At 42.6% G+C, this 23,741-nt stretch overlaps 6 protein-coding genes across 6 annotated transcripts; 3 read left to right on the top strand and 3 right to left on the bottom strand.

Annotated features, from left to right (window-relative positions):
* Positions 1–1,500: 1,500 nt before the first annotated feature.
* Positions 1,501–1,852, bottom strand: LOC150048289 (histone H4). Its single transcript, XM_090355395.1, has one exon. It carries the CDS (start codon positions 1,850–1,852, stop codon positions 1,541–1,543), a length of 312 nt encoding a protein of 103 aa, XP_090211521.1. The 3' UTR covers positions 1,501–1,540.
* Positions 1,853–9,771: 7,919 nt separating this feature from the next.
* On the bottom strand, positions 9,772–10,675 carry LOC150048288 (histone H2B type 1-H). Its single transcript, XM_090356257.1, has 2 exons — positions 10,458–10,675; positions 9,772–10,258 (listed from the first exon to the last, which is right to left on the bottom strand). Exon 2 carries the CDS (start codon positions 10,224–10,226, stop codon positions 9,846–9,848), a length of 381 nt encoding a protein of 126 aa, XP_090212383.1. The 5' UTR covers positions 10,227–10,258; positions 10,458–10,675; the 3' UTR covers positions 9,772–9,845.
* LOC150048287 (histone H2A type 1-B) lies at positions 10,525–11,076 on the top strand. The gene has a single exon (XM_090356256.1). The coding sequence runs from the start codon at positions 10,531–10,533 to the stop codon at positions 10,921–10,923; it is 393 nt and encodes a 130-aa protein (XP_090212382.1). The 5' UTR covers positions 10,525–10,530; the 3' UTR covers positions 10,924–11,076.
* A 3,480-nt stretch (positions 11,077–14,556) lies between these two features.
* Positions 14,557–14,889, top strand: LOC150048286 (histone H4). Its single transcript, XM_090355394.1, has one exon. The coding sequence runs from the start codon at positions 14,578–14,580 to the stop codon at positions 14,887–14,889; it is 312 nt and encodes a 103-aa protein (XP_090211520.1). The 5' UTR covers positions 14,557–14,577.
* A 1,211-nt stretch (positions 14,890–16,100) lies between these two features.
* LOC150048285 (histone H3) lies at positions 16,101–16,515 on the top strand. The gene has a single exon (XM_090355393.1). It carries the CDS (start codon positions 16,105–16,107, stop codon positions 16,513–16,515), a length of 411 nt encoding a protein of 136 aa, XP_090211519.1. The 5' UTR covers positions 16,101–16,104.
* A 5,599-nt stretch (positions 16,516–22,114) lies between these two features.
* LOC150048284 (histone H1.3-like) lies at positions 22,115–22,957 on the bottom strand. The gene has a single exon (XM_090355392.1). It carries the CDS (start codon positions 22,918–22,920, stop codon positions 22,261–22,263), a length of 660 nt encoding a protein of 219 aa, XP_090211518.1. The 5' UTR covers positions 22,921–22,957; the 3' UTR covers positions 22,115–22,260.
* Positions 22,958–23,741: the final 784 nt, after the last annotated feature.

Raw genomic sequence — 23,741 nt, 5'->3', positions numbered from 1 at the left:
TACAAACCAAGAGCTATGATAGTTATTAGTTGCTTTAGAGAAACAAATACTTAAGAAATAAAAGCCAAAGTAACTATTTGTTTATTCAAAATATTGATAAACAAGAAAGGAGTTGTGCTAAAGAGACACATGTTCTGGACTATTAATGTTCAAATGTAAATAAATCCTGGTAAGTGGGGGCTAAACCAGGTACCTGAACATTTGGGACATTTTTGTGTCCCAAGAAAATACCCAAATATTTTTTCACCCTACATTATTGAAATTTTGAGTATTTTTAAAACAGCTATCTAGACATTGAGTTTATGGGATTGAGTGTAGGATGAAAGCCAGTCAATGGTAGCTCACATCTCTAATCCTCACTACTCAGGAGGCTGAGATCTAAGGAACACGATTTGAAGCCAATCTTAGCAAGAAAACTTGCTAAGGAGATTTTCCAGGAGACTTTCATCTCCCATTAAGCACCCAAAAAAGGCCAGAACTGGAGCTATGGTTCAAGTGATAGGAACACCGGTTTTCAGGAAAAAAGCTAGGCAACAGCACCCAGACCTTGAGTTCAAGCACACACACACACACACACACACACACACACACACACACACACGGAAGAAAAGAAAGCCAGGTAGAGGGAGGAAAAGCAACAGATGAATCTGGGTGTCTAAGGCAGGAGGTTCTTAAGCTCAACTCCACTATGGACTACAGAGCATAAAACTGTCTCAAGTTATTTAGAAGCCAGTGAAAACAACCGAAATCATTTACTGATAAATTTACTTGTATGAAGAAACAAGTTGGTGAGGTTTATTTTTCCTTTATAATAGAGGGGGGGGAACTTGCAGGTCTAGAGATATTAGATGCTGGCATCAGCAGAGGCCACTTGGTGAATGACCCTGACAGAGGGTAAAAAGGTTGAGATAAAAGGGAACCAAATGAAAGTTATTTACCTTGAGAATAACAGTGGCTGAACAAAGGACAGAAATAAAACATAGCAACCCAGGAGCTTTAAATACATACATTAATCAAACTCCTTTTCTCTCTTAGCCTAAAAATATGCTTCTTCAACAAATATTTAATTGCACCCACTTCCAAAATGTACAGAAATTCAGAAGGACTAAATAACTTGGACAAAAGCATTCCACCTGACAGACATATAGAACCCTCCCAGGCCTGCCCTGTAAAAGCCAGAGTGCAAACGCCTAATAAGCCTGCAACCGTGATTCAAGGCGAGTTCTAGTTTTCCTTATGCCAATGTACACGTGAAAATTTACTGCCCTTCAAGTACCAGTACCTATATTCCCTGTGGTGCTTTACAGGCTGTAAACGAAGGATTTACTACACTCATGGCTCTGCAGAAGATACCCTCCATGAAGCTCAGACAGGAAAGCTAAAACCACCAGAACATAGTAGCACTAAACTGATGTCTGGAGGTTGGAGACATTAAAATAATAAATCCACCCGGAGGCAGTGAACAGCTCTTTGAAAGTGAAAAGATGGGTGGCCCTGAAAAGGGCCTTTGATTTGGTGTAAACAAGCTCAAGCTGAAGACTTAGCCCCCAAAGCCATAAAGGGTGCGGCCCTGGCGCTTAAGCGCATAGACAACATCCATAGCGGTGACGGTCTTGCGCTTAGCGTGCTCAGTGTAGGTGACAGCATCACGGATGACATTTTCAAGAAACACCTTGAGAACACCTCGAGTCTCCTCATAAATGAGACCAGAAATGCGCTTGACTCCGCCGCGGCGAGCAAGACGACGAATGGCCGGCTTGGTAATCCCCTGGATATTATCCCGAAGGACTTTCCGGTGGCGCTTAGCACCGCCCTTACCTAAGCCTTTACCACCCTTGCCACGACCAGACATGGTAGAACAATTGAAGAGCAAAGAAGCCTAAACTACATGCTAGCCCTGTCAGGGCTTTTATAGGACCATGACGGACCTGTTTGAGAACTACAAGGTTAGGGGTGGAAACCCTAGTCAGGTCCCGCCCACAACCCCGCCCACAGTTCCCTTCTGATCTTTTAACTCCTGCTAAAGCACTGCTAGAGGGGAGCCAGAGACAATAACATATGCTGGAGTTGTAAGTTATATACTTCTACGATTGAATGTGGGTTCAGAATACTTATTTTGTGTAGTTAATGCAGTAACAACAAAGAAATCAGACATTAGTTCCTCAAAATTCCCAGAATATGCTCTTACTTCTAAGGTGCTTTAAATGCAGTTGTAATGTGCTCCTTTTTAAAAGCCTAAGGTCTATAACTTATGTTTGTGCCCCAGTGGCTCACTGAGGGCCTTAAAAAGTTTACAGAATTAAAAAGTCAAGTGAAAAAAACACCAACGATTGAAATTTTTATGTAAAATTACATTACAAATCTCTGAATATCTTTTAAATCAGTGAATAGAAGATTTTTTAGTTTGGCTGTATCTGTAATTATGTTTACCATTGTGTCTTTTATCACATTCTGTTTCTCAGACCAATATTGAGCCATTCATTTTGCTAAGTACCACATACTAGAAATGTAACCTTGACATTAGGCATGTTATATTATTTCCTTGTAAATATTATAACAACATAATTCTAGTGCACATATAAGAGACAAGCCACTCAAAACACTTGGAATATTTGAATTGTATATGTGCAACTACTTTACATAATTATGACACACAAAAATAGCTCAAGATTTGCCTATTTATTTATTTTGCCAGTTTGGGGCTTGAACTCAGGGCCTGAGCATTGTTCTTGGACTTTCCTCAAGGCTAGAGCACTACCCTTGAGCCACAGCACCACTCCCAGCTTTTTTTTTTTCCTTTGTGTGTGGTACCAAGGAATCCAACCCAGGTCTTCATGCATGCTAGGCAAGCACTCTACCACTAGGCCAAACTTTCAGCCAAGATTCACCTCTTTAAACCAGACATGGCACCTCATCTTAATCTGTAATTTCAGCACTCAAGAAATTGAGGCAAGAGGATCAAAGTGTTGAGCACACCCTGGGTTACACAGCAAGTTCCAAGATGACACTGGCTTCATAGCTAAGCCTGAGGAATTCCGACTCTAACTGATGAGCCTAAAAGATTGTCCTAATTATATAAATTTCAGCTTTCAGAATTCATTGAACTGGAACATGGAAGTACAGGGCTAAGTCTAAGTTTAAACATTGCAGGCATTCTGGTACCTCCTGCTGGGTGGAGAGAATTCTCTAGCCAGCCTAGAAAAGCCTAGAGGTGAGATAGGCCATTCTTTGAATGTAGATGCTTAGCTCCAGGTGAGCAGAACTTCAGAGAAATGCAGATGTCAAAGCCTTAGAAAAGCTTTGCATACAAAGAATGCTCTGATTGTACATTAATTAAATGCTCCTTAAATAGCTTAAATCATCAGCCTCTGAATAGCATATAATTACACCCTATATAAAAGGTTGAGGCCTATCTTCCCTAGATGGAAAAGTTATGCTGGTACATGACTATGTCCATTTAAGTTCTGGCATCTTGTTTTTATGGTGGGGAGATGATGAAGGCCTCCTCCAGACTGAAATCCTGGAGACAAGGGGTTGGTGGGGAGGGGGAAATGGGACACTTGACAGGTTATTCAACCTGTCAACCAAGGGCCTGACACTGGGAGCTTCCTGTGACCTTGCCCCATGATCTGAGCCTATTTAGGCCCCATCACTGGGGCCACATTTTGCCATTGCGAATGTCTCCACATCCTGTCCTGTGTCCAGTGTGAATGTCGGCCACCGCAGGATGACTTCACCACAGCTACCATTCTACCCTTTGTTTGTTATTGGCCAGGATGAGGGGTGGTGGTCTATCTTCTGAAGCTGCTTCCTCCTGAAGGAATGTCCCTATAGGATGGTCTCCTGAAGGTCCAGACATCCATCAGACTCATGGGTGGAAAGTTGGCCCTCGCCTCTCTACTCACCCTGTAGGAGCATCTGATTGATGGTTTATCTGATTTGATTGGTGAAAACTCTAGCGGATTTAGAAGCACCACCTGTAAGCATTTGAAAAGGCAGGGTAGCAATGTCAGCAGGGCAGTTAAAGGGCTAAAAAGTGGCACAAGCCAGGAAGCAATGGATCCTAGCTGTACAAAGCCCACAAAGTCATGTTCTCCTCCCTCAGAGAGGAAAGGGCATTGCCAATTTTCTTGAGGGTCTTAACATTTTGTTCTGTCTTACCCTATTGGTTAACGTGATAGCAACTTGGTTCACCCAAAACAAATAGGTGCCTCCCTTTCCAGTGACAATAAGATCCGGGGCCCTTCAATTTTCTAGAGTGACCTAGCCTAGAGAGCTCTGTTGTTGGAGTCCAATGGGGGCACCAGAAGTCTCAAGGAATTATGTTACCTCCTCCTTGAGTTCTTAAAGTGATGGGCTAGCTTTAAACTATGATCCAGTGCTCCTTCCAGAGCACCACTGAGGTGATGGTGGCAGCAGCTCTTGTTTGTCTTGCTGCTGGGGCTACCTGTAGGGCAAATCTCCAAAGTCACATAAGGTCAGTGGCAGTGAAAGGGTAACCAGCCAGCTCTCCATTGTCCCTCCTGAAGAAATGAGCTGCCATCTGTGTAACAGAGGAGTTTGGGTTGTGGCAGGGGAACTTCCTGAAGATCAGAGGGACATGAAAAAAGGAGGCCCAGGGTGTCCAAGCAGGAATGTTCCTGGAGGGAAGAAATGACATATTGATTGGGAATGAGGGTAGCTGGAGGAGAGGGACACACCTCTTTCAGGGAAACTTGAACAGAAAATATACAAGAGGGGGCAAGGTCTGCAATCTCTTTTATGTTTAAAAGTCGGCCAAATGGTGGTGAAATAAACAGGGTGAGGGGGTACGGGGGAGGAACCAAAGGTTATTTTTTGGATTCTTGTACCAATAGTGAGGCAGCCACCAGTAATGTAAGACAGGGAGCCCAGCCTTTAATAGTGGGGATCAAACGTTTAGAAAAAGAGGCCACAGGAGCAAAAGTAGGGCTAACTAGTGTCCCAGGGTTCTAAAAGCAAAGTCCCTGGTTTTCAGGAACATAGAGAAGAAAGGGGCTGGCAAGGTCAGGCAGGGGAAAGGAAGGGTCTTGTGGCAGGGCATCCTGTAGCCTATGAAAAGTAGATGGGATAGGGTAATGGAGGGATTCCTGAGGGGGCCCCATGGGACCCTCCTGGTCCAATGCGACCTAGGATCGACTAGACGGGGTTCCCTACTCTACAGTGAACTAGTCAGAAAGAAGGGAGATAGTGGATAGGGCTGTCACCCAGAACCCCCAGTATCCTGGGCCACGGACCTGTGAGAGTCGCTGTGCTCAGTCCTGGGGCTTTCTGCTGTTGAACCCAAAGTTCCCAATCCCCCCGAAAAACCACCAGAGTACACGACCAATGCAAGCAACAAAGAGCTGTTCATTAGCAAGCTTGAGCTTGGTCCTCCTGCCTTAGAAACCAGTGATGCTTGGAGGCCCCGAGTACAGTTAGCACAGCTTTTATAGTACAGAACAAACAAGTTTTTTAGTTTTAGTTCTCACAGCCTTAGCCTCAGGTTTTGATTAACTTTTACATTGGAACATTTCCATCATTTTTTATGTTACTGTTTTCCAGAGGAATTTAGGTCAGGATGGCCTTGCTAGCTGTGGAACACAGCTGCAGTCCTAGAGATTCCCTTTGAATGTCCTTGCTAGCTGTCTGAGTAAACAACTGATGGTGCATCTTACCGTTCTCCTGAGAAGAAACAGGGCATTTCTCAGACTTAACTTCTGCAGAATGGAGGCTGCTTAGAAATAACTTTTTACTGAAGTTCATCAAACTTCAAAATTAATTTAGGCCTCACACTGCCAAGGAAGAATTTTGAGCAGGAGAAAGAAAGGCAATTGACCAACTCCTCTTACCTGGTGTAAACGATTGAAGGATAATGAATTAAAAAGGTGAAAGGGCCATAAATGACAGGAGAAGATCTGGTGGTGGCTGTCTTGATTGGAGAGGGGTCCAGGACCCAGGGGCTACAACAGTCCAGGGGAGGGGGGGACAAGAGCAGGGGCTAGAGAGTCCAAGGATCCTCCAAGGAACCTGTATTCCCTAAAGGGGAACAGAAGGTAGACCAAAAAAGAAAAGAATTTATCACATATCTTCCATGAGTTTACTGTACATGAAAAGAATACAGAGTGATTCTTTACCAAGGGAAAATCGGCAGTGTTGAGGGGAACAATAATGGAGAGATCAAAACATTAAGGCCTTTATTTTTACCAACTTATAAGTAAACCAACTTATAAGTAAATACTATTATTTACTCTATTAATAAATTAGGTAATAAACAGTGTATTTGGCAGACATGTGATTTATTGAAGTAAGGTAGTGTAAGACCCCCGACTCAGCGGGATGTCTACAGATGGAGACCCTTCCCAGGAAACAACGACACCACGCAGTCGGATGCAAACAGCAAGAGGTTTATTTACACGAGCGCTCGGGGCTACAAAGTCTCCAAGAAGACTTGCGCGCCGAGGCTGGGGAGAGGGGAGTATTTATGGGTAGCTGAAGCGGGTTACAGAAGCAGAAGCATGGTTACAGGGTAGGGATTGGTTAATTCAAATGAGGCTGGGGGTTTATTCTGGGCAGTAGTGGAATTTTCCTTCTTGGCTAGAGAAGGACTTACGTGTCCTTCTCCTGGTCATAACATGTTTTTCACATACTCCTTATCTTTATCCTGTTTATACAACTCAGTCCTCGGTCACTCTGACCGGGAACATCTTGCTGGTTATTTTTCAATTTCTTTTTATAACTAAACAACAGCTGCTACACAAAATGGAGTCACTTCTGCTATCCTGGGAATTATGATTAAAACAGTTAAAAGCTATACATTTCAAAGCTATACATTCCTCAGTAGCTGAGCCTAAAAGTAACTTCTTTCAGCCATACAGTTGCCTCAAGCAGGGTGGAGAATTCCCACCACCCAGTGCTGAAAAGCCTAGAGGTGAGAGGCTATTCATTAAATGCCAGATGAGGGCTGTGCTTCAAAGAAATGCGGATGGCATAACCTCAGTAAAGCTTTGCATATGGAGAATGAAGGTCTGGCATCTTCCTGGTGTAGGAAGCTGAAGCCCACAACCCACACACACTCACCCCTTCAAGGAATGGGTATGCTTGAATCCCTGGAAGTAGGGGTAGGCACTGACTGATAGGTTACTAGACCTGTCAGTCCAGTTCCTGGGACTGGGAGTTTCTGTGACCCTGCCCCCCTGACCTAAGCCTATTTAGTCCTGGACCAGATTAGGCACCATTATGCCATGCCACAAATCTCCATTTCCTCCCGTGTCCTGTGTCCTATCTGGCTGTTCTCCAGTAACCATGGTGTCCCAATGCATCTGTCCATCAGAGCTAAGTTGGCTTGTTGGTATTGTTTTGGTTGCTTCTTTCTCTCTGGACTGTTTCCTAACTTTATTAAGTGTATGGAGTCCTCCGTGCAGTCACTGCCCTAATAAAAGACTCCAATATTTGAGCCCTCAAAACGCACGAAGACCCGGATTCGATTCCTCAGTACCACTTACATAGAAAAAAGCCAGAAGTGATGCTGAGGCTCAAGTGGTAGAGCTCTAGCCTTGAGAAAATCCAAGGACAGCACTCAGGCCCTGAGCTCAAACCCAGGATTGGAAAAAAAAAAAAAAAAATGTGGCTTCTCTGTATTCTCACCTAACAGTGTCATATCTCAAATATCATTTAAACAAATCACCCTATTCTGTAATTGGGTGGATGTAGTTATTAAATATAATAAAAATCATAACAAGATTTTCCCAAGGTTAGATTTTTTAATTGCTTAATAAATCATGATCATATTGAGAGGAACTTTAGGTCTAATTAGACAAGCTTGATGGTACTTTACCATACCCTGCAAAGATACTGTTGAGTTGGTTCGCTCAACAGCAAGAGAATTTAGGTAACATACTAACTTACATGAAACTCCTGTTTAAACCACTCAGCAATTTACATGATCCACCAATTAAAATTGCTGTTTTCAACCTCTTCATGTCATACTCATCCACTTTTCAGGTGTATGTGGGGGGGGGGTGCATGTGCACTGAGATATTTACCATATCATGGGATGACTGAGGTTTGAATAAAAAATCTAAATGTAGGTGTTAGAAATTCACTTTCTTAGCTGGGCACCAGTGACTCACACCTGTAACCCTAGCTATACAGGAGGATGAGATCTCAGGATCACAGTTCAAAGCCAGCCTGGGTACAAAAGTCAATGAAACTCTTATGTGCAATTATCTACCAGAAAGCCTGAGTGGACCTGTGGTTCAAGTGGTAGAGTACTAGCCTTGAAATACTGGCTGAAGACCTCAGGGACATTGCTCAGGCCCAGAGTTCAAACACCCAGACCAAAAGAATAAAATAAAATAACTCTCTTCATTATTTTGTAAAGGTACTTTTGTAGATACTGGTGAAATAACTACAGTGCAAAAATAACAAATGGTGACATTTGAGATAACTTTCAAGGATAACTTTCTGTGATCTTTGCCCCCTTTTACATTTAGATATGTTCAACTGATAACCCATTTGATACCTTTAAATAATGGATAGTTTGAGGGTTGACCATAAATATGCTCAGGTCAGAATATACTCTTTAGGGGAGAGGAATGTGGTTATCATGCACAAAGAACTGAGTTAGATTCCTGGGTACCAACAACGTAGAAAAAGTCAAAAGTGGTGCGGTGGCCCAAGTGGTAAAGCTCCAGCCTTGAGAAAGCCCAAGGACAGTGCCCAGGCACCCAGCTCAAGGTAGGACAGGCACAAAAAACGAAAAAGAAAAAGTGTGTGTATTATATACTAAACTTGAAAAAAGAAAAAGTGTGTGTGTGTGTGTATATATATATTAAATATTAAACTTTTCCAGGACATGCAAACTCCTTTGATGAATGAGTGGGTGACTCTTAAACGAGCCTTTACTTAAATGACATCTTAGAAATCTCACTTGCCCTTAGCCTTGTGATGACTCTCAGTTTTCTTGGGGAGCAAAACGGCCTGTATGTTTGGCAACACGCCACCCTGCGCTATGGTGACCTTGCCCAATAGTTTACTCAGCTCCTCGTCGTTGCGGATGGCCAGTTGCAGGTGGCGTGGGATGATGCGGGTCTTCTTGTCGTCTCGGGCAGCATTGCCAGCAAGTTCAAGAATCTCAGCAGTTAGGTACTCCAACACCGCCGCCAGGTACACAGGGGCTCCCGCTCCAACACGCTCAGAGTAATTACCCTTTCGGAGAAGCCGGTGGACACGGCCCACGGGGAATTGGGAGACCAGCTCTAGAGGAGCGTGTTTTACCTTTAGCTCGAGCTTTGCCACCCTGTTTTCCACCTCCAGACATTCTGAAATACTGACAAGAAACGTCGAAGGAAAGCACTCCAACGTAAACGTGCAGCACGTATGCATGTTCAGTGGATTGTAAATCAAAAACATTGATTGGCTGAGAGCTGTGCCATATTATCCACTCACAGGAAAGTACACAAACACTTTATTTACATATAAGGAACCAGCTGCGACATTTTACCCAATCAGTTGTTACTGTGTGTCACTGAATTCACTTGGAACCACAGCAAATAGTTACCGTTTTAGACACTACATTTGCATACATTCCAGTTATCCAGTGACAAAATAGCAAATGCAGATCAATTTTTTAGGGAGACTTGCAGCTATTTACTGTTGATATTAACAGCCGGAGTGGTAGAATAAAAGTGAAGGAACAAACACAGCTGACAAACGAAAATTGTGGGTCTAATAGTTTCTAAAAATTTTTACCATTCTACAAAGGGAAGGCAAAGCACTACAGCACCTTAAATTGTGATCTTAAGTGGCTCTGAAAAGAGCCGTTTGGGTTTGGGAACAAAAACAGTTCACTTGGAGCTGGTGTACTTGGTGACGGCCTTGGTGCCCTCGGACACGGCGTGCTTGGCCAGCTCTCCGGGCAGCAGCAGGCGCACGGCAGTCTGGATCTCCCGCGACGTGATGGTCGAGCGCTTGTTGTAGTGCGCCAGGCGAGACGCCTCGCCCGCGATGCGCTCGAAGATGTCGTTCACGAACGAGTTCATGATGCCCATGGCCTTGGACGAGATGCCCGTGTCGGGGTGGACCTGCTTCAGCACCTTGTACACGTACACCGAGTAGCTCTCCTTGCGGCTGCGCTTGCGCTTCTTGCCGTCCTTCTTCTGCGCCTTGGTCACGGCTTTCTTCGAGCCCTTTTTGGGCGCAGGAGCGGACTTCGCAGGATCAGGCATGGTAAACACAGATGTAGAGGGAGTGAAATGAGCTGTGGAAAGTAGGCAGTCAGCATTTAGAATACTTGTATGCAAATAGGGATTGAAGAAATAACATTTCTCATTCGACTAAGCCTTACTGATGTCAATATGCAAATTTCAAGAGATCAGAAGCTCATTGGTTCATTTGGACAACATGAAAGTAACCAATCTGCCCTCACTTTTTACAAGTCCACCTATGTCTATAAGTACCTTCTTACTGCCAGTTTAGATCACTGCTGCTTTTCACTGTCTTCTGTCTTGGTTATTAAAACAATTTACTGCGATGTCTGGACGTGGTAAGCAAGGAGGAAAGGCTCGGGCTAAGGCTAAGACACGTTCGTCGCGCGCTGGCCTTCAGTTCCCTGTGGGGCGAGTGCATCGTCTTCTTCGCAAGGGGAACTACTCCGAGCGTGTGGGTGCTGGCGCCCCAGTGTACCTGGCAGCGGTGCTTGAGTACCTAACTGCCGAGATTCTGGAACTCGCCGGGAACGCCGCGCGCGACAACAAGAAGACTCGCATCATTCCACGCCACCTGCAGCTGGCCATTCGCAATGATGAGGAGCTCAACAAGCTTCTCGGCCGGGTCACCATCGCGCAGGGCGGTGTTCTGCCCAATATTCAGGCCGTGCTGTTGCCAAAGAAGACCGAGAGTCATCACAAAGCAAAGGGCAAGTAAAATGCTTTACCATGCCTGCTGGAACCTCTGCCTAAACATCAAAGGCTCTTTTCAGAGCCACCTACATTTTCATTCGAGTGCTGGAATACTTAAGCCAAAGGGAAAATCTACGTTGCTTCGAAGATTCCCGGTGAAGCAATTGTTGGTCATAGGCTGGGCAAAAACATTTAAATCATAAATGTTGCTCCTATACCGCATTTCGTAGCGATTAAACACATTATTTTCGTCTAAGTAAGGTGACTGCAGAAACCAAGAAGCACGTGACAAGACAGTTACCTCTGTCATTCTCAGTATTAGTCTCATAAGACCAAGACTCCTAAAACTAGCTATTTGTGCAAGGAATTGGCTATTAAGGGTACCTTGAAGGAGAGCCGGTGTTAACCACCCAACCCATTGTTATAACCAGCACAAGAGAGCTGTGTAACTGAAGTCTGGAAGTCTAGGAATGACAGTAACAAATTCTTAATGATTGGAACTGAATATCCCCTGACAGGCCACAACTTAACAATGAAACCATGTATGAAAGCATAAAAAATTATAAAGCAAGCCTCATGTAATATAATCCTAATATATAATTCGTCATTAAATCATTTAGTCAGGGGGTCAGGAGTGTGGCATAGCTGTAGAGTGCTTGCCTAGCATGCATAAAGCTCTGGGTTCGATTCCTCAGTCCCACATACTCAGAAAAAGCCCGAAGTGGGCTCAAGTAGCAGAGTGCTAGCCTTGAGCAAAAATACTCGAGGCCCTGAGTTCAAGCCCTAGGACTGGCAAAAAGAATACAAAAAAATCAGTCAGGCAAACAAGATTCAAGGGAAGGAGGAAACATCAATATATAGTGTATGAGAGTTTGAAACATACTGAAACAAATTTGCATTAAAGTAGTTATAGTCCTAGGCACAACTGTAAAATTTAGGTGATATTTTAGACAAGGCAGAAATAAGTGAATTGTAATTGGACAAAAGTATTGTCAATATATTACAAATGAACAACTAAACACAGATATGTGGCTCTCATGTACAGTTCAATATAAGCATATTCCTTTTAGACTATCATCTTACAAAACAAAGCCATCATTTTATCTTTACTAGTGTTTGTATTTCCCAAAAGCGCATGAAAATGAGCTCATTTTCTGCTGATATTTTCCACTTTCCTGTTAGGTACAAGCTTACCAATGACAATTCCTTAAAGAAACTATTGTTGGCACTTATTCATCCTCAAACAAAATTTCTTTTACATATTATACAAATACATAAGTTTAGTTATATGCCTTTTTTTGTAGTAGTACTGTGGTTTAAAGTCCAGTATTCTACTTAAGCTACACCTAAACCGTAATATCTTGTTTATTAAAAGATAAGTTTGTGATTCAGAAAATATAAAAAGCACTGACATAAGAAGATTTTAATGCAACAATTCATGAATTAACATTTTGGAAAGTGTCAAACAGGATATAAGATATTAATAGATTATTTTGATTGTGGTATTCAGGCTTTTGGATTTATGGCCCCTATGTGTAATCAGAAACAAAACAAAATGGAAGTAGAAAGAAAGGCTATTCAAAACAAGAAAGCCACAGAACTCCACATTCAATATAATTTCTTATTGTTATTCTAAAAGGCAATACACTGAGGGGTTACAGTTATATTTGTCAGGCAAGGGTATATTTCTCTGACATCAAAATTTCTGTAGTTAATATGAGAAATAACAAATAGATTAAAAATTTGGAATTTGATTGAAACAGAAACTTTAAAATCAAAAAGTAATTACTTGGAAGAATATTTATTCCACTAACTGGATTTGCATTACTACCAGATAAACGCAGTCTCACAAATTAACTGTAATGAACAGGATATAGTGAGACGAGGAAAATGCATTTTACCACAAAAGTTTTTGAGGCCTCAGTCTTTTTTCTTAGCTATACTTGTTCTTTTTTACTTTTAGGTCTAAGGTTTCTTATTATACTGACATTCCTCCATAAAAAAATATATTAAATGATGCTGGCAAGAGAAATCTTGTAAAATTATCAGTATACTATTCCTCACTGTACTGTTTCTTCAAGTAATAGATAATTTAACTTTTAATTCTTTATAAACACCAAAGAAAATTAGTTTGACAAATACAATAGTAAATTGACCTCAAAAAAGGCACTTTTCATCTTTGTTAGATTTTGAGTCTTTCAGATACATTCATTTAAGTCTTTTGGGTTTAATTTCATGAATTATTTTTGAACTTTCAGAAGATTCAATTTTTTCCAGTTCTACCTCAGTACCTGTGTGGCTTCTCCCTGAGCCTTTGTGCTCAAGGCTAGCAGTCTTTCATCTGGGTTACAATTCCCACTTCTCACTTGGTGTTTGTTTTTGTTGGAGTTGTTTTTTGTTTGTTTTTGTTTTCATTTTTATCTTTTCATGCTTACTTGTAGATAAGAGTATCACATGTTTTATTGTCTAATCTGGCTTTGAACCATGACCTTCAGGCCTCCGTCTGTTGAGTACCTACAAAGACAGGCAGGCCTAAGACACCAGTACCCAGCTTCATATTATTTTTCAAACAACAACACAACATAAATATATTGATATGTAGGCTTAACATTCTGGGGACAATAATTGTTTTAAATGTTTTTTAGACAGAAAGCAAAAGAAGACATGAAATAGCAAAATACATGTAACAAGAAAAAATGAACCTGTTTTGTATTTTATGTCTCAAGAAAATACATATTATGCAAAAAAAATAGCTCAGATTTTTCAACTAGTATCCATCTACTAATATGCTGCCTCTTAAAAATTAAAAAATGAAGCTGGGCACAGTGGCTCTCGCCTGTAATCCTAGCAACCGAGGAGGCTGAAATATGAGGATCTCAGTTGAAAGGCAGCCTAGGCACTAAAAATGTAAGACTCATCCCCAATTATCACCAGAAAATCTTAAATGGGCTGTGGCTCAAGAGGAAGGGTGGTGCCCTTGAGCTGAAGAGCTCAAAGTTCTAGTCCCACGACTGCAAAAAAAAAAAAAAAAAAAAAAAAGAATTATCTTTACAGCTTTCCATATTCTCTTCAATATCAAGTATATATTTGATAAAACTCCCTTCATTTCTAAACATGCCTCATATATTGCTTCATGTTCACTTGAGTCCATGTTGTTTCTTTAAAATATAATTAATTCTAAAGCCCAGCCTATCAAGATTAGTAAAGAAAAAGATATAATCCTTGTACAATGATGCCTGAATGTAGGTTATATTCACCCCCTAGATCATCATCCGAACACCAAGTATTGTACCTGTACACAGTTTATTTTGAATCAAAAACAATTGAGATTCAAGTATGCTTTGAAAATGGATGGCAATTTTTTTTTAGGTTTTCCAACATTCTCTATACAAGTAGGTGGTTGCTTAGTTGCAACAGCAGCAAAATTAGGATTAAAAGAAATGTTTTAAATGCTCTAAAAAGAGGAATTATCCTAATCAGGAAATGAGAACACACAAATGCCTCTCTGCACCACTAGGAGGACGCCAGAGGCACTTCTATGGGAGGGTATGACTCTTTGACCCCGCCTCTCACACTTTCCCGCCAGCATCTCTAGTTTTCAATAGGGTCCGCCGTGTGATTTTAAGTATGAGTTTGCTCCCACGGTCATTACAGACTTTGTTTTGTCGCTCTGGTCATCATGTCTGGTAGAGGTAAAGGAGGTAAAGGCCTTGGAAAAGGTGGTGCCAAGCGCCACCGTAAAGTGCTCCGCGACAACATCCAGGGGATCACCAAGCCAGCCATCCGCCGCCTGGCTCGCCGTGGTGGAGTTAAGCGTATATCTGGGCTCATCTATGAGGAGACTCGCGGAGTGCTGAAAGTGTTCCTGGAAAACGTGATACGGGACGCTGTGACTTACACCGAGCACGCCAAGCGCAAAACGGTTACAGCTATGGACGTGGTCTACGCGCTCAAGCGCCAGGGCCGCACCCTCTATGGCTTTGGCGGCTAACCTCCTTCAGCCTGACATCACAAAAGGCCCTTTTCAGGGCCATCTAACCTTTCATAACGAAAGCGCTAAACACTTGGGTTTTTACTCCCTCTGACTAACCTGGCTCTAGGTCTAAGGATACTTGGCAGAGTTCAACGTGGGTTCCCTAAAAGTACTCAAATAGCCATTTTTGCAGGTAATACCTCAGGCATTAATTTCGTGTTTCATTTTGCAGACAAAAACCAAGAGCTCCTATTCATTTCAGGAGAATGAGTTGTGATTTCGTTTGAGCATGTTATTGAGGCCACTTTATGACTGACTACCTGTAAATAAACTACTAAATCTTCCAGTGTTCAATCCTGTAAAGATTGCCTTAACCCAGATTATGCAAATGAGGTTCTGTGACTCTAACCTTTGATTGGTCGAAAAGTTAGAGCCTCAAATCTTTACCTGGAAAGTCCAAACTAACAGTTGAAAGGGTGATTCACCGAATGACCCTTTGCTCAGTAAGAATTTCCACTTAACGTCCTTAGTATGTTTCTTAAATCATCGCCATCATTAACTCCTATGAGATAATAAAGTCCAGGAAAAAACTAATGTGTCCTAATTTGTCCATAAAATCTGTGGGCACTCAGGCAAACTCCGTATATTAAGTGCTGCTGTGAGATAAGGAAATATCACTGAAGTAAAGAATTTCAAGGTTTTATGGCTTGAATTTTTTTTGGCTGTCAAAAAGAGCAGAGTACCGTTAAAAGGACTGAGTTCTATTTCTTCACTATAATGCACATGTAATGGAAGTAACGTTTTTAAACAAGTTTATCAATGCCACTTTTTATGTTTGGGGATGCTGGGAAGGCAGTCCAAACGCCAGAAAACTAGATAACTGTTCTGCCGAATCAAACACCCAATCCTGGATTTTTCTTTTTTTCATAAAAAATGATACCGATTTCTATTTGGGGTAAATACCGGTAAAGAAAATAAATTTTCAAAAGTGGAGAGGATAAACCATTTGTAAAGAAAAGAAAATAAAGGGAATAGTCAAGCAACCGCGTTTGACCAATCACAAAATGCACGGTAAACAAAATCCAATCGCAGAGCTCCGAACCACTTCCAGTATTCGCCAACACAAGAGTTAAAAAAAATTGCCCACAATGCAACCGGAGTCATTGGCTTCCGGTATAAATACACAGACCTAAGGCCGCCTCTGGCTTTCGGCTCTGTCTTCCCTGGGAGCCAATGGCTCGTACCAAGCAGACCGCTCGCAAGTCGACCGGCGGCAAGGCGCCCCGCAAGCAGCTGGCCACCAAGGCCGCTCGCAAGAGCGCGCCGGCCACCGGCGGCGTGAAGAAGCCCCACCGCTACCGGCCCGGCACCGTGGCGCTGCGCGAGATCCGGCGCTACCAGAAGTCGACGGAGCTGCTGATCCGCAAGCTGCCGTTCCAGCGGCTGGTGCGCGAGATCGCGCAGGACTTCAAGACGGACCTGCGCTTCCAGAGCTCGGCTGTGATGGCGCTGCAGGAGGCGAGCGAGGCGTACTTGGTGGGTCTGTTTGAGGACACCAACCTGTGCGCCATCCACGCCAAGCGGGTGACCATCATGCCCAAGGACATCCAGCTGGCGCGCCGCATCCGCGGAGAGAGGGCTTAAGTAGCTTCCTGGTGGGCATCGAAGACTCAAAGGCTCTTTTAAGAGCCAACCACTGATTCTGGAAAGCGCTGCAGACGCTCGAGGGTGGCGTTGTGTCCCCTAGTGGGTGAGCACTTGCCTTACAGTGAGCCCAAAGGGGCCAGACCTTGGCCTAGTGCTTGCCTAACAAGCATGAGTGCCCTGGTTATATTTCTCGGTACCATATACCCAGAAAACCTGTAAGTGGTTCTGTGACTCAAGTGGTAGAAAGGTCAGGGACAGGCCCAGAGTTCAAGCCAGGACTCCCCAAAAATGTAAGCCCAAACGTCCTGTGGTATTCGTGAGATAGCAGCTCTTATCCCAGTTTAGACCCCTAGAGGAATCAATCTTGAATATCCTTGAAGGGAAACTTAGTACAATCGTTGTTAGAGCGCTTCTGGAAACTTAACTGAGAAAATACTTGAGGATAGTGGAAAGAAAAACAGGGTAAGTAAAACACCGTTAGTGAGAGGAGAGACATTCCACACAGATGTCTTATCTATGCAGCACCAGTCTTGTCGACACTAAAAATTCCCACATAAAATTCTTAGCTGGTGGTGAAAGGGCATTACTGATGGTCATAACACCTGCAAAAAGTGGCTAACAAACTTTTTATACTAATACAACTTTTCATGCTGTATATGCTAAAATGAATGGCTCGCCTTTGTAAGTTTATAGTCCTGTATGATTGGGAGGTTGCATTATACTATGGTTCAGAAAATGGTATGAATGAACTAATTCAGAAATACTGAAATTTTTCCTTTTTCTATGCAGCACTCAGTTTTGATAGGTTCACACAATGACACCAAGGTGAGCACACACATACGATGTTTTGGGTTTGTTTTGTTTTTAAGGGTTTATGCAAAGTAATACCTAATATCAGATATTTTTTTATTAATGAGTTGCAGTTGTAATTTTGGAAGATCATAAATGCTCACATACAATTGATATGTTCATGTTGGCACATTATATCCTATGTACATTAGGTTATGTGACCGCCTTTTAGCATTATTGTAACTTTAAAAATAAACAGTCCAAAGTGAAAGCCTCAGAAACAGGTTTTCTGATCTACTGTCCTATCATTGCTCCCTTTTCTCCCGAGGTAAGCCATAGAAAGTAAGTCATCTTCTATACAGATAATAGAGACCAGAGATACTTTTCCCCAAATCATTTTAATATTGTAGTATTTCCTGGCATTACTGACTTGACATAAAACAGTCTATAACAAAATTCTCTACCTAATTTCACTGATACTAAATCCATTTTAGAAGGATTAACAAGTGACAAAATGAATGACACATAGACAGGCCAAGGAGAATCTGGACATTGCATCCATTAGTACCATTATTTCTACATGACTGTTCATTCTTCCCAGAACAGGATCATAAAAAAACAGTTTACTGGTGGCATACTCCCGCAACCCTAACTGCTTACAAGGCTGAGATCGTACCATCATGGTTCACAGCTATCCCAGTCTAAATTGTGAAAGTCTCAGGTCCAATTAACAAGCAAAAAGCAAAAGGAGGAACTGTGGCTCAAAGTGGTAGAATACAAATCTTGAGACAAAAAGCTCAAGGACAGGTTCAGAGCTCAAGCCACAGACCCATCATAAAAATTAAGAAACCAAGGCTGTGGCTGAGAGGTAGGGTGGTCACCTTGACCCGAAGAGCTCAGTGACACTGCCCAGGCCCAGAGTTCATAAAAACAAAAATTAAAAATTAAAAAAACAACAGGGCTGGGAGTTTGGCCTAGTGGTAGCGTGCTTGCCTAGCATGCACAAAGACCAGGGTTCAATTCCTGGGTACCACATACATAGGAAAAAAAAGCTACAAGTGGTGCTGAGGCTCAAGTGGTAGAGCTATAGCTTTGCGAAAGTCCAAGGACAGTGCTTAGGCCCTGAGCCCAAGCCCAGGACTGGCAAAAAAATAAAAATAAAAAATAAAAAACCAACAAAGAAAAAAGACTCAACATGTACTTTTCCCTAGGTTTCTGCCCTTTACAAATATCTTGTTTGTTAACCTGTTTTTTCTTATAAGGATGTAAGCCAAAAACATAAGTTATAGACCGGGAGAGTAGCCTAGTGGTAAAGTGCTCGGCTAGCATGCACGAAGTCCTGGGTTCGATTCCTTGGTACCACATACTCAGAAAAAGCCTGAAGTGGTGCTGTGGCTCAAGTAGGAGAGTGCTAGCCTTGAGCAAAAAGTGTCCAAGGACAATGCCCAGGCCCTGAATTCAATCACAGGACTAGCAAAAAGAAAAAGGGGGGGGGGGGGGGGGAACCTTGAAAAATAAATAAATAAACCAATAGTATTATCCAATAGGAATGGTAGCTAAGACAAAAGAGACTTAAGAAATTTCATTTTCATTTTCCCCAAAGCTTCTCCACTTAATCTAACCATGATAAATATTGACATTCCTTATATAAAAAATGCTTTTATTTCCAAAGATTCACTTAAATATTTTTGTTTGATGTTTTACATTTATCCAAACTGTAGGATGAGATATTTCAATAAACAAGGCACAAAGCCTCAGAGAAGAAGATTACATAAGGAAGTAAAAACTTTATAATTCTACCTTTGTCATAGATAATAACAAAAGGAAATCAGTGTATCAGATTAATTCCTTACAATAATGTAAATCAGTTGATCATTTTTTAAAAACTTAATCACAGCCAGGCACCTGGTGGCTCATGCCTGTAGTCCTAGCTATTCAGGAGGCTGAGCTCTGGTTATCACCCTTCAAAGATAGCCCAGGCAATAAAATCCCTAAGTGCCTGTGACTCTTATCTCCAATTAACAACCAAAAAGCCAGAAGTGATGCTGTGACTCAAGTGGTAAAGCTGTAGCCTTGAGCTGAAGAGCTCAGGGACAGAGGCCAGGCCCAGAAGTCAAGCCGCAGGACCCACAAAGTAAAAAAAACAACAAGAAAAAATGTCAGTCACATAGAAACAACATAGGAAGAAGCAAGACAAAACAACTATGGATTTATTGGTCAATGAAGGAAAATCATATCAATTTTTCAGAAGATAATTATGTAAAAGACCATTGTACAGGGAAAATGGAAAGTTCAGGGTGGCTGGTCCAAAACAGTGTTATTATTTCAAATACAAACCATAAAAGCAGTAAACTCAGCCATCAATGAGACTAAAAAAAAAAGAACAGGAATAATGTATTCCTTTTCCATAACAAGTAAGAAGCAGTATGAGGAAACAGGTTTATTTATTGCTGAGAACAAATATTCCTATCAGGTAATTGCAGCTTCTGAACCACAATTTCCTTAATGTCCTTTAGTGTAAAATAAGCATTAAATACACCTAATGCCAATACTGTGTAAAAAAATCCGAAGTGTAGCAGCAATAGAACAAGGAACTTATGAACATTAAAGTACTGAAAAAACTTGTGGACCACACCAATAACCACATTTACTCAGGGAGATAGATGAGGAAGATCATCATTGAAGGCCAGCCTAAACAAAAAGTTGATATCATCCCTTTCAAAAACAATCTAGTTCATATCTGCCATGTCAGTTATTGAGGACTGTCAGATAAATGAACTTCAGTCAATTACTAAGGACTCTCAGGTAAAAGACCTTCAATGCAAACTAGCCCCCAGGGAGGGGGTGGGTAAAGGGCTGGGGATGTGGTAAAAGGTGCATTGCTTCCCTAGAAACAAACTAAGTACAAACTCTACCACAAAAAAAGAAGGTAATAAGTTTGATTACTGATGTTATTGACCTTAACACCTTATCTTCAGCAAAAGCCTGTCCCAGATCCTTTCCTTTCACCTTTTCTGTGTTTGATTCAAGCTCATATATTGGTTTTTGGTTTGCTTTGCTTCCCAATCCTAAGGCTTGAATTTAAGCTCTCAGCACTGTCCCTGAGCTCAAGGAAGGCTAGCACTCTTCCATTTGAGCCACAGTGCCAAGTCACTTCTGCTCTTTCCTATTTATATAGAACTGAGTAATGAAACTAGGACGTCATGCACACTAGGCAAGCAGTTGATCACCAAGCCACATTAACAGCCCTCAATATCTTGTTTTTCAAAGAATTTTTTACTATTTCAAATTCCTCCATCCACATCTCCTTTTCAACAACACAAATTTAAAGAGATTAGAACTTTTTCATTTTCTCTATGAAGACAAATTATGAGACCCATCTCTGGTTTGGGGGGGGGAAGGAATAGTCTGAAATAAAAACGTTTTTTGGTGATTGACTAACAGGTTTAGGAGCCATGCCCTGCAGGCTTATTCTTTGAATTGTAGCAATTTGAGGCTGAGATCTGAGGATGGCTGTTTAAAGCACCCTGGGGCAGGAAAGTCCTTGTGACTCTTGAACTCCAAGTGAACACAAAAAAAACAGGGAGTGGAAGTGTATCTCAAATGGTAGAGCAATAACATTGCCTCAAAATCCTGTAATTGATGTTAACTCACTACTGAACTGCATTTGAGATGTACTTTTTGTTATATTAAGCATCCACACTTCATGTTTTCAGGATAGTTACCAAGATTAAGTGGTATCCAAAGAAAACATACAAACATGTGCAGCGATAAAATGCTAAGCCACCCAAACCAATTCTTATTCCTATAGCTTTGTCCAATTTAGGCAATCATTGGCCAAATAGGTATTTGGAAACAGAAATCCACAGCTCCTCCAAGATCTCCTAATTAATCTGTGAAGAAGCAATGTGGAAGATGAAAAACAGCTGCAAACACAGCTCGGCAATTTCACTCCATGCAAGCATTCCAGGGTTGCAAGTTGAAACGCGGGTAATAGCGGTGCAGGAGAATCACTGTCAAAGATGTCCCTAGGGGCTAGTAGTATGGCCTAGTGGTAGAGTACTTGCCTAGGATGCACCAAGACAGGGATTTGGTTGCTCTGTACCACATATACAGAAAAGAGCCGGAAGTGGTGCTGTGGCTCAAGTGGTGAGCTGTAGGCTTGAAAAAGCCTATAGACAGAGCCGAGGCCCTGAGTTTAATCCCTGGGACTGGAAAAAAAAAAAATCTGGACTAGCATGGTATGTTCGAATCGCGGGGGGGGGAGGGGTCGCGAGTAGACTGACAACAGGGAGAATGCCACTTGATAAGGTCCCTAGGAGAGAAAGGGAATGCAGCCCCATGAATTGGTTGCCAAGCCACGTAAGCGAATTTTAATAAGGTGGTCGCAGCTTTCCTCCTCAGGCAAAAAAAAAAAAAAAAATCCCGCCCAAAAGGAGCATGATTGGATAAATCTCAACCGCGTCACTAAAACCCAACATTCGGACCAATTGGGAAGCGAAGTTCACGTCAGCAGGCAGGCCTATAATTCTATCCCCTGATTGGCTTACACAGAGTTGGCTCCTTTAACATTTATGGCGCGAAAAAGAGGAAAACGCCCTTCCTCTGCACTAGTTTTTCGACTCTCCATTAGCTTTCATGCTCTGCCTATCCTGAAATAGGGACTTAAACCAGATAGTAAATAGACACAATTACAGGATAGGGATTGCCTGCAAACAACGGCGTAGTGAACAGCACTAAAGAGTATTTCACATCTAAAAAAAAAAAAACGGCTGTCTGGCCCTGCGTGAAACCCATAAAGCACACACCGAGGGTAAGGGGGATCGGGAGCCTAGATTACCACCTATCAAACATTCTCAAAATGTCACCAAAGCTCAGCTCTTTTGGTTTGAACGCGTGGGTGGCTCTGAAAAGAGCCGTTGAGATTTAACAGCAGGACGTCCTACCACAATCTTATTTCTTCTTTGGGGCGGTCTTCTTGGCCTTTGTAGGCTTAGGTTTGGCCGCCTTAGGCTTGGAAGCCTTGGGCTTGGAGGCCTTCGCCTTCGCAGGACTCTTGGCAGGCTTCTTTGGCTTGGCTGCCTTCGCCTTCTTCGGGCTCTTGGCAACTTTCTTGGCTCCAGCAGTTGCAGCAGGCTTCTTCGCCTTTTTCGGGGTCTTCTTGACGGTCTTCTTCGGGGTGGCAGAGCCAGACGCCTTCTTGGGCTTCTTGGCTGCGCCGGCAGGCTTCTTGGGCTTAGCCGCAGCCGCCTTCTTGGCCTTGGGCTTGGCTTCCCCGGAGGCCGCCTTCTTGTTGAGCTTGAAGGAGCCGGAGGCGCCGGTGCCCTTGGTCTGCACCAGGGTGCCTTTGCTCACCAGGCTCTTCAGCCCCAGCTTGATGCGGCTGTTGTTCTTCTCCACATCGTAGCCGGCAGCGGCCAGCGCCTTCTTGAGCGCGGCCAGGGACACCCCGTTGCGCTCTTTGGAGGCGGCCACAGCCTTGGTGATGAGCTCGGACACCGGAGGTCCGGCCGCCTTGCGCTTCCCAGCGCCAGCTTTCTTCGCCTTCTTCTTCGCAGGTGCCTTCTCCGCAGGTGCGGGAGCAGCTGGAGCAACAGGAGCCGTTTCCGACATATTTCTACCTCGTAAGACGAGCTAAAAGTAAGCTCAAACTGAGGGATCGGCTTGTCTCCTGCGCGGAAGGCTCTGGGTTTATATAGAGAGACGCTGAGTGATGATTGGTTCCCTGCTCCAAGCACTGCGCGGTTGGAAGAGGACTCCTCGGCTCTGCCTTGTGACTGTGTTTGTTGCCACTTAAAAAAGAATAAAAATATAAGAAATCTAGGTACGAAATAACTAGGAACTTGTGGATAACTGATCCGAGAGGGTTTCGGCTTCATAGTTGCCTTACTTTCTACACCTAGCATCAGAACTGGCACCCTGAAACTTCCCTGACTCCCCCAACTCTCTTTCAAACTTCGGTCTGATTCAGACAACTTTCGGATTTTCCTTAAAAATACCGTCTCTCAGAGTTTCATTTTCAAATGTTTTTATCGGGACATTGTTGTACACATTCTTATCTTCCCAAAATTATATAAATAAACTTCGTTTTACTCAAGTGATTAGGAAAATTAAGTTTTTTCGCAGAAGCAATAGCACAGACTCTCCCTCGAGCTGTTTGCAGCAAGATCTAGGAATTGGCACTGGGATAGAAGCAGCAAGGCAGATTATTTCTTAAAAGACAGATATATTTTTAAAGTATTTGAGTTTCCAAAATGCATATTGGGCTTGGTTCTCATATCTTAGTGATGGGGGTACAGCTGTTCCATTTCTCTCCTAAGAGTTCTAAACAGATTTTCCAAACCTAGAATGGATATGAGTGATCAATAAGGTTATCTACCAAAAAGAAAAGAAAAAAACACAACTGATGAATAATAGAATAATACGATGACATA

This window comes from Megascapheus bottae, chromosome 22, assembly GCF_031878675.1.
Source record: "Megascapheus bottae isolate mThoBot1 chromosome 22, mThoBot2.hap1, whole genome shotgun sequence".
Classification (NCBI taxonomy): domain Eukaryota; kingdom Metazoa; phylum Chordata; class Mammalia; order Rodentia; family Geomyidae; genus Megascapheus; species Megascapheus bottae.
The sequence above is the reverse complement of the archived record's forward strand: the minus strand, read 5'-3'. Positions and strand labels throughout refer to the sequence as shown.

Excerpts from the sequence above, each read along its gene's own strand:
- LOC150048289 (XM_090355395.1), bottom strand. The coding sequence starts at position 1,852 with ATGTCTGGTCGTGGCAAGGGTGGTAAAGGCTTAGGTAAGGGCGGTGCT.
- LOC150048288 (XM_090356257.1), bottom strand. The coding sequence starts at position 10,226 with ATGCCTGATCCTGCGAAGTCCGCTCCTGCGCCCAAAAAGGGCTCGAAG.
- LOC150048287 (XM_090356256.1), top strand. The coding sequence starts at position 10,531 with ATGTCTGGACGTGGTAAGCAAGGAGGAAAGGCTCGGGCTAAGGCTAAG.
- LOC150048286 (XM_090355394.1), top strand. The coding sequence starts at position 14,578 with ATGTCTGGTAGAGGTAAAGGAGGTAAAGGCCTTGGAAAAGGTGGTGCC.
- LOC150048285 (XM_090355393.1), top strand. The coding sequence starts at position 16,105 with ATGGCTCGTACCAAGCAGACCGCTCGCAAGTCGACCGGCGGCAAGGCG.
- LOC150048284 (XM_090355392.1), bottom strand. The coding sequence starts at position 22,920 with ATGTCGGAAACGGCTCCTGTTGCTCCAGCTGCTCCCGCACCTGCGGAG.